Source organism: Sciurus vulgaris (genome assembly GCF_902686455.1).
Source record: "Sciurus vulgaris genome assembly, chromosome: 6".
NCBI classification, from domain to species: domain Eukaryota; kingdom Metazoa; phylum Chordata; class Mammalia; order Rodentia; family Sciuridae; genus Sciurus; species Sciurus vulgaris.
The window spans coordinates 22,740,560-22,750,016 of NC_136466.1; the positions used below are offsets into that span (position 1 = coordinate 22,740,560).

General features: G+C 36.7%; 1 protein-coding gene across 1 annotated transcript; it reads right to left on the minus strand.

Moving 5' to 3' along the window:
- Positions 1-373: 373 nt before the first annotated feature.
- LOC306663512 (transmembrane protein 69-like) lies at positions 374-2,346 on the minus strand. Its single transcript, XM_079143856.1, has 2 exons — positions 2,172-2,346; positions 374-1,576 (listed from the first exon to the last, which is right to left on the minus strand). Exon 2 carries the CDS (start codon positions 1,378-1,380, stop codon positions 628-630), a length of 753 nt encoding a protein of 250 aa, XP_078999982.1. The 5' UTR covers positions 1,381-1,576; positions 2,172-2,346; the 3' UTR covers positions 374-627.
- Between the last annotated feature and the right edge of the window lie 7,111 nt (positions 2,347-9,457).

A 9,457-nucleotide genomic window follows, 5' to 3' on the forward strand; every position in this document is an offset into this window, starting at 1 on the left:
TTGTCTAGTGTTAGCATAACCAAAATTATTTTTTTAAAGTCAGTCTGATGTTAAGATACAACAAGTGACATCTTTAACCCCTTAAACACAGGATTTCCCTGCATAAGTAGACAATAGGTATCTTGTTCAACATCCATGATGATTCATGCCATATGGTTTCTATGAAGGCCTGTAACTAGACAGCTAAGACAGATGTATCTTTGCAGATGTGGGTTGCACCCTGACTGTCCATGATAGATGACCGGATCTGTTTCATCTATAAAATATCAAGTTTTTTTTTTCTTTAAATGTTTTTATTAGTGCATTCCAGCTGTACATGTTTGTTTTAATAATTATAAGGTTCTAACAGGATTTTTAACCTTTTTTATTTTACGTTTTTCAAGATAAAACACTGAAATGTTTAAGTGACATATCATTCATAGAAAGACTGAATGTAAACTAACCTAATATGGCAGGACAAGGCCCTGTTAGGGATTTTTGGAGTTCTTGCTCAAACAATTACTATGAAATAAATTTTAGAAATGAAAAACAACATATAAAGAACTACCACTAGTGAAGGAAAAAAATGAGCCAAACAGAATTTAAAAAGGTCATACGAAAATGCAACTTTACAAAACAGTTTTATATTTATTCTACTTGACCAGGTCTCTTGGGTCCTTTCTCTGGATAAATATTTTCAAGTAGTAAAGTGACTACAAATGAAAAAAAAGCCACTAAAGTGACAACTATTCTTAGGGCCTTGAACCAGTTGGGATAATGGGGCAAGAGAAAAAGTTCAACCTGTAATGCTATCCCCAAACCTATTATTACTAAGACTATGGCTTCACTGAGTCTTTCAGAAATATGGAAGGCAAACCATGAAAACACAATAGGAGTTATACTGTTAGCTAAATTAAGGTAGTCTGGTTTGGCTGGACTACCTTCTGGCAGAGAAAAACCCCATCTGACCCCTCCCAAGAAAGATAGGAAACTGGCTACATAAGCCATCTGAGTAAAAGCTAATACGGGAATATAAGTCTTTGTCATGACCATGACCAATGGTGGAGCAATGAAAGGGATTAGTCCTGCCAGAGTTATATATAATGCTGGTTTTGGGCTATCAGGCAGGTAAGTGATGGTGCTTGGTGGCCTGGCTGGAAGTACTGCTTGCTTCTGCTTCTTCTTAAAGCTGCATGGGGATGTATGATACCATCGTGTCTTGTTCATACACCCTGGAAATGATGGGAAAATATAAGGGGTTGGAAACAAAAGGGATAGGTTCTTTTGAAGAGATGTCTTCAGAGAAAGTGCATCTATTCTTCTGGTTCCCATGCTCATTGTGAATGGGTACTTCAGCATCTTTGAAGATGCTTGAGAAAACCTCTGGATGAAGTGAAGCATACTGGCCCCTATTAAGTCTTGTTCAGGAAGATGCCAAGCAGTTCTGATTACTGTGTGTTTACAGCTAAGTGGAGGGGTTACATCAGAAGCATGCTGTTTTCAGCGTCCCGCTGGTATAATGGCAAGCTGAACTTCAAGGACAGGGATTAGCGGAAAAGCACATTTCCGGAAAATGGAGTTATCCACTCCCCACATCCTAGAACCCGAAAAAATGAGTCCGGGTGGGAAGTTGACTTTGCGCTAACTGGTTCCCACGCTTGACTTTCCGTCTTGAAGTTATTCTTAATTCTAGTTGACATCGAGTTGAACAGGGTATCTGTTCTCTCTTCCAGGGTTCCAAGCTAACAAAATCTGCCTGCAGGGTTCGGGAAGGTAGAGTACAGCTACTAAAACAATCTCAGTTGTGGAGGAAGGTAGGCGACTTGGAGTTTAGGCCAAATTGCCATCTCCGGAACTAATTTTACTTTGCAAAATAACGGGGTTGAGTCGACCGGACACATTTTCCTCCGCGTTATAGTTCTTTACTACTGTTGGGAAGGGAGTGTTTTTACTTCCATTTTCTTTCCTAGGACCTAGAAACTTCACTAAGGAATAAAGGGCACAAAGAGGCAGCATCTTCACTTCCATGAATTAAGGTTAGCGTTAAGAACCTTGGGTTTGGGGGCTGATCCATAAAGTCATATCGTTCCTCCTGCCACCCTCGGCCTGAATTTATTTCTTGGCTCTGTGATTTCGGGCAAGTTCCTTGTCTTCTCTGGGTCTCTATATCAATCTGTCAAAGGAAATGATACCAGACAACTTGAGCGTCCTTCCGTCTGTAAGGATAAAGCCGAAGACAGTTTGGAGAGCTCATTTGTCTAGATGCCCACGCCGGGCAGTTCCTCCATTCCTCCGGATTCTGGCTTGTCCACCTTTTTGGTTACCATCATTCCGATAGCTACCGGTGCAGAACAGGACCTCAGTAAACTCTACCAAAATATCAAGTTTTTTTAACGAGCATATTCCTGTTATTTTCTAGGTTTCATCATTTTGTCTAAAATAGGATAGAAGTAAAATAAACCTATATAAGTGTATACTTATATCCTATTAACCTATATCTAAAACGGGATATAAGTAAAAACTTAGGCATCATTTTGTCTAAAATAGTATATATCATATTTGATATCCTATTCTCCTATTTTAGACAAAAAATGTATAAGTTTTTACATATTTCCTCTTTTAGATATGGGTAAAAATTAAAGAAATGGGATATAAGTAAAAATAAAATAGAAATAAAATATAAGATAGAAAGATAGAAATGGGCTATAAGATAGAAATAGGATATAATTAAAAAAGCATATATGAGTTTATATTTATATCCTATTTTAGACAAAATGACAGATAAGTTTTTACTTAGATCCAATTTCAGATATAGGTAAATAGGATAGAATAGGATATAAGTAGAAAACAAGATATAGGATAAAAAGATAGAAAGATAGCTATAGCACATAAGATAGAAATAGGATATAAGTAAAAAAAACTTAAGTTTACTCTTATATCCTATTTTAGAAAAAAATGATAAAATTCCGAAAATAACAGGAATGCATTAGTTATGAAAACTTGACATTTTATAAATGAAATATATCCAATCATCTATCCCTTCTCTCACATTCCAAACAATGCGATTTACTGAGCTGTACTCTCTGAAAGAAATTAAATAAATTTTTGCTTGGTTCTAGTGAAATATACATTTTCAATGTTTGAAAGTCCAGGTGGAAAAAGCACATAAAATGATTTATAAGTTAAAAATTGTATGAACAACAAATGTTTATAACCAAACCCAAAAAACATCAAGAGAAAATGTGTTGAATTTAAAAATGTCTGAAGCAGGCATTTCTTAAGACCATTATAGAAAATATCAAAATGTTTGGAACTGTCATAAAGTAAAAATTTCTACAGATGAAGCTAAGGGGTAAAAAACTCTCAAATGTATTAAAACCATAGAAATCCAAATAAGACATAAGTAAACTGTAAAATTTAAAAATATGCTTTAGTGCATTTTCTTTGTGCAAATTAACTGATGTGTAGAACTGTCATGTAAGATATAAGATAAAATAATATCTGTCAAGTAAAATGAAAAACTGTAATGTAATAATAAATAATAATAAAACTGTCAAGTGAGATAGAAGATATAATGTTATGTAAGCCAAAGAACTAAAGAACTAAACTATGTAATTATAATGTGATAAAAAAATATATAACAAAACTATATAATTGAAAATGTAGGTAGAAGCATATTTTCTTTTTTAAGTTAATGGATGTGTCAAAACTGACAATTAGAATGCAATTAACAGAGATTTGCAAACTTTTTGGCCATTATGTAAATATTTAAAAGTGAAGTGAATTGCCAACTGAAAAATAAGAGCTTATGTGTATACTATACTCACACAAATGATCAAAGTCGCACTCTCCAATCGTATGGGGGAAAAACATACCCACACCCAACAAAGACCATTATGGAATTGCATTAGAACTTTGTGATGTTTATGTTAGTAAGTTAAGAGTTTTTGAACTGTTTGTGTTGTGATTTGCTCTTTTAGTTGAAAAATTCTCTTGCAGCAATAGAAAATCCATGCTGCAGATTTGTTGAGAACTAAATCACACATTAGGGATGCATTTAAATGGACCATTTCAAGGGCAAAATTATTTGAAATTTTAAGATGATGATACTTATTTCTGCAACAACTTAAAAAACACAGAAGTTAGAAATGATTCCAGTGAGGCACAAATGTGGCCCGATCACAACACTACCGTGCAATGTGACTAGCAAATAGGACACAAGGATAAACCGCAAGACATGCACTTTGGCAATCCTATACAAAAGAGGTCCTACTAAACATTCTTTCAAAAAAACAAACACAAAAGCAGAAAACAGAAGAACAAAAAGAAAAACTGAGTTGTGACAACCCCACACAAATCGTGGGACGTCATCGTGAAGGGCGGCCCACAGGTGCGCTGGTTGAGCACGTTGGACCCACGTCAGGCGGGCCCCGCGCCTCTGAGGTCTCTGGAGGCTGCCCGCCTGGCTGCGAAGGACCAGCGGAGGTGCTGTCCACGTCGGGAGCTGATTTCTCCACCGGACTCCTGGGAGTAGGAGCTGTGCCGGGAGACGCCGCTGCTGAGTGCAGCTGGCCTCTCCTCCGTCCCCTGACATTGCTGGTGGGGGTTCGTCGTTCATAAAGTGGTGTCCAGTGCTGGGGCTGCAGCATTCTGGGTGCTGTGGCAGGAGCGAGAGGGTCGGAATGGGAGGACCGTCTCTCTGAGGCCTCTCCTGTGGACCTGGCTGGCTCGTTGGGTGGTGTGGCACTGCTGGAATGCTCACCACTGACGCTGACGCTCATTGTCACTTCGTCCTGGACTGCATTTTGCTGGCGTTCTGATTCCTCAAAGGATGTAGTGGATTCAAACTTTTTGCTTTCCCTCTCTGCAGTGTGGACATCTTCCTTTGAAGAAAACACGGTGACTTCCTGCAGAGTTGTGAGTGTCTTGCTTCTGATGATCCCAGAGGCTTTGAAGGACGGCTGTGATCTTCCCTGCGGTGGAAGAGCACTCGCATTACCCATGACCACCTGGGGCTGTGGGGACCCATGGAAGATCTTCTGTGAGTAAGTGATGAGGAGCTCCACCAACTGCGCCTGATTGGAGTATTCAGCAAGGGAGGAGATGGTGACAGGAGCAGTCGTGGACCTTGGCCTGATGAGACTCGGTCTGAATATCACTCCCAATTTTTGGGGGTCCATCTTGTTTTCTTCTGCATGATCTGCTACCTGCTTAAGATGTACAGTGAGGTAGTGAAGACTGTTAAAATTGGATGTTGGCAATTGTCTTAGAAGGTCCTTGCTTCTGAGAAGAATTCGGTTCATTTCTGTAGACAAATTTGGACATTTGTTGTCCTCGGGGTCATCCTTTTTGTTCTTCATTCACATGTTGAATCTCTTTGGCAAGGTCTTTTCTTTATGGCTGAATGAAACTCCATTGTGTATCTAACCACATTTCTTTATCCACTCATCTGTCAATAGAAACCTAGGCTGGTTCCTTAGTTTGGCTATTGTGAATTGTGCTGCTATAAACATGGTATACATGTGTCACTGTAGTATGACGACTTTAATTCTTCAGGGTAAATACTGAGGTGTGGTATAGCTGGGTCATATGGTGGTTCCAGGCCTAGTCTTTTGAGGAACCTCCATAGTGATTTCCATTAGTGGTTGTACTAATTTACATTCCAACAGTGTGGTGCTCCTTATTCTCCACATCCTCTCCAGCATTTATTATTATTTGTATCTTGATGACTGCCAGTCTGACTGGTGTGAGATAAAATTTCAGTGTAGTTTTGATTTACATTTCCCTAACTGCTAATGATGTTTAACATATTTGCATATGTTTATTTGACAATTGTGTTTCTTCTTTTGAGAACTAATTCATTTGCCACTTATTAATTGGGTTATGTGATTTTTTTTTTTTTTTTTGGTTTAAAGTTTTTTGGAGAAGTTTTTAATTTCAGTGAATTCTAGCTTATCAATTCTTTCTTTAATGGATGGAGTCTTTGGTATTGTGTCTAAACAATCATGACCAAGCCCCCGAAGATCATTTAGATTTTCTCCTATGTTATGTTCTAGGAGTTTTATAGTTTTGCATTTTATATTCAGTTCCATGACTCATTTTTTTTTGGTACTGGGGATTGAACTCAGGGCCTTGTGCTTGCATGGCAAGCACTCTACCAGCTGAGCTATCTCCCTAGCCCATGACCGACCCATTTATGAGAGAGTATAAATTCATTTCTTTTCCAGGTGTACCAGCAGCATTTGTTGAATAGTCTTATCTTTGTTCTATTGTATTGTTTTTGCTCCCTTGCCAAAGATCTGTTGACTATATTATGTGGGTTCATTTTACTTTATTTTTATGGACTTTCTATTCTGTTCCATTAATGTATTTGTCTAATATTTTGCCAATATCTAATTTTCATTATTGCTATAGCTTCACAATAAGTTCCAAATTTAGGTAGTGTCAGTCTTCTGACTTTGGTATTCTGCTTACATATTTTCTTGACTATTCTAGGTCTTTTGCCTGTCCATATAAAGTTTAGAGTTAACTTGCTAATAGCCACAATATAACTTGCTGGGACTATTTCTACTTTTTTTGTTCCTTTTAGTTTTATATGACAGTAGAATGTATTTTGACATACATATATGGAGTATAATACATACATGTATATATGTATTATTGAGTATAATATATTCCCATTCTTGTAACTGTACATGATGTGGAGTTAGACTATTTGTGAATTCATTTATGAATACAGGAAAGTCATGTCTGATTCATTCTACTGTCTTTCCAATTCCCATCCCATTTTCTTCTCCTCATTCCCCCCTGTCCAATCTGGTGAACTTCCACTCGTCCCTCCCACCCCGCCTATTGAGAGTCAGCAACTGCATAGAGAGAACATTCAGTGTTTGGTTCTTTGGGATTGGCTTATTTCACTTAGCATGATAGTCTCCAGTTCCATACATTTACTAGCTAATGTCAAAATTTTATTCTTCTTTTTGGTTGAGTAATATTCCATTTTTGATGAACCACATTTTCTTCATCCATTACTCAATTGAAGGGCACCATGGTTGGTTCCATAGTTTAGCTATTGTGAGTTGAGCTGCTATAAACATTGATGTGTTTGCAACAGTGTAGTATGCTGATGTTGTCCTTTGGGTATATGCCAAGGAGTGGAATAACTAGGTCAAATGGTGGTTCAATTCCAAGTTTTCTGAGGGATCTGCATATTGCTTTCCAGAGTGGTTGCACCAAATTTCAATCCCACCAGAAATGTATACATGTACCTTTTTCCCCATAATTTGACCAGTATTATTGTTACTTGTATTCTTGATAATTGCCATTCTGACTGGAGTGAGATGGACTCTCAGTGTAGTTTGAATTTGCATTTCTCTAATTGCTAGTGACGTTGAACATTTTTTCATATATTTGTTGACCATTCATATTTCTTCTTCTGTGACGTGTCTGTTCAGCTCCTTTGCCCATAAGTTGATTAGGATTGTTTGGTTGGTGTTAAATTTTTTGCTTCACTATATATCCTGGAGATTAGTGCTCCATCTGAGGTGCATGTGGTAAAGATTTTTCCCATTGTGTAGGCTCTCATTTTCTTGATTGTTTCCTTTGCTGTGAAGAACCTTTTTAGTTTGATACAATTCCATTTATTGATTCTGAGTTTTACTTCTTACGCTTTAGGAGTTGTTGAGAAAGTCAGTTCCTAAACTGACAAGATGGAGATTTGTGCCTACTTTTTCTTCTCGCAGGTACAGGGTCTCTGATCCAATGCCTAGGTCCTTGATCCACTTTGAGTTTTGTGCAGGGAGAGAGATAGGGTTCTATATTCATTTTATCACATATGGATTTCCAATTTTCCCAACTTGCTTGGAGTTTGATTTTGATTACACTGAAATCTATACATCAATTTGGGAAGCACTAACATCTTCACAGTATTCAGTCTTCCTATCCATGAACATGGATTATTTCTCCATTTATTTAGTTAAAAGAATTTTTTTTTGCTTCAGAATTTTGTAGTTTTCCTCATATGAATTTTATACATATTTTATTATAGTTTAACCTATGTACTTAATTTTTGGGATGCTAGTATAAATAAAATTCTGATTTTAATTTCAAATTCCATTTGTTCATTGTTGGTGTCTTGGAAACTGAGTTATATTTGACTATCAACCTTGTATCAAAGAAACACACTGTAATCACTTATTAGTTCCAGGAGTTTTTTGTTGAATTTTTTGGGATTTCCTTTATAGATGACCATATCATCTGTGAACAAAAATAGTTTTATATTTCTTCCTTTTTAGTGTGTATACATTTTGCTTCCTCTTCTTGTCTCATTTCATTATCTGGGACTTCCAGTACAATATTGAGAAGGAGTGGAGACACCAGGGAGAAGACATCCTTGATTTGCTCTGTATCACAGTGGGAACACAATGAGTTTCTCACTGTTAAGTGTGATATTACCCATAGGTTTTGAACGTATTTCTTTTTATCAAGTTGTGGAAGTATCATTCTGTTCCTTGATCATTGAGAATTTTTATCATAAAAGAAAAGTGAATTTTGTCAAATGAGTTTTCTACATCTATTGATGTAGTTAAGTGTGTGAATTTTCTATTTTAGCCTATTGATGTGATATATTGTGTTAATTGATTTTCCTGTACTTATTGACAATAATCTTCATTGTGAAGTGTCTATTCAAAATATTTTGCTCATTTATAGTCAATGTAAATGATTTGTTACTTGCAAATGAAAGAATTTTGATCAAGACAACATCCATTTATGGGTATGTAATATTAATTGACCTGGTGTTGAGTATCGATAGAAAGGTAACTGTTTATTCTTTGGGCAAAAAAGGTGAGTTCAGGTAAAGGGAGTAGTGTAAGTAAAGCTACAGAAGTATATTCTATTCCATGAATGAACCATTAGTAGTACATTATGACTGCGAATGGGAATTTTGTCACCAGAGTGTAGAATTTGAAAGCATATGGAGATAAAGGATTGTCTATCCATGTCTATGTTGACATTCCTTAAATGTAGTGTTTGCAACTTTTTTCTAGGGTTGGCGTGGGATGATTTGACTTACTCCAGTGGTAGGGCATGATTAAATGTGTTTTAAAAATTCACAGAAAATGTATCTACTTTATATATACCAGTGGATTTTTCCTATAATTTAATTATTCCATTATAGTCGCACATAATTATGGGATTGGTTTCTACATATTTGCACATGCACACAATAAAAATATAATTTGACCAATATCATTCCCCAGTATTGTCCCTTTTCCTCCCCCCCTCCTTAGCCCTTGTCCCTTTCCTCTGATTTCCTTTTAATTTTCATGAGACTCCTCTAGTGCTTTCCTTTATAGTACTCTATTGAATAGGGGTGGTAAGAGTAAATATCCTTGTCTCGTTTCAGATTTTAAAGAAAATGCTTTCAGTTTCCCCATGCACTTTGATGTCGGTTTTGGGTTTGTCCTATATAACCTTT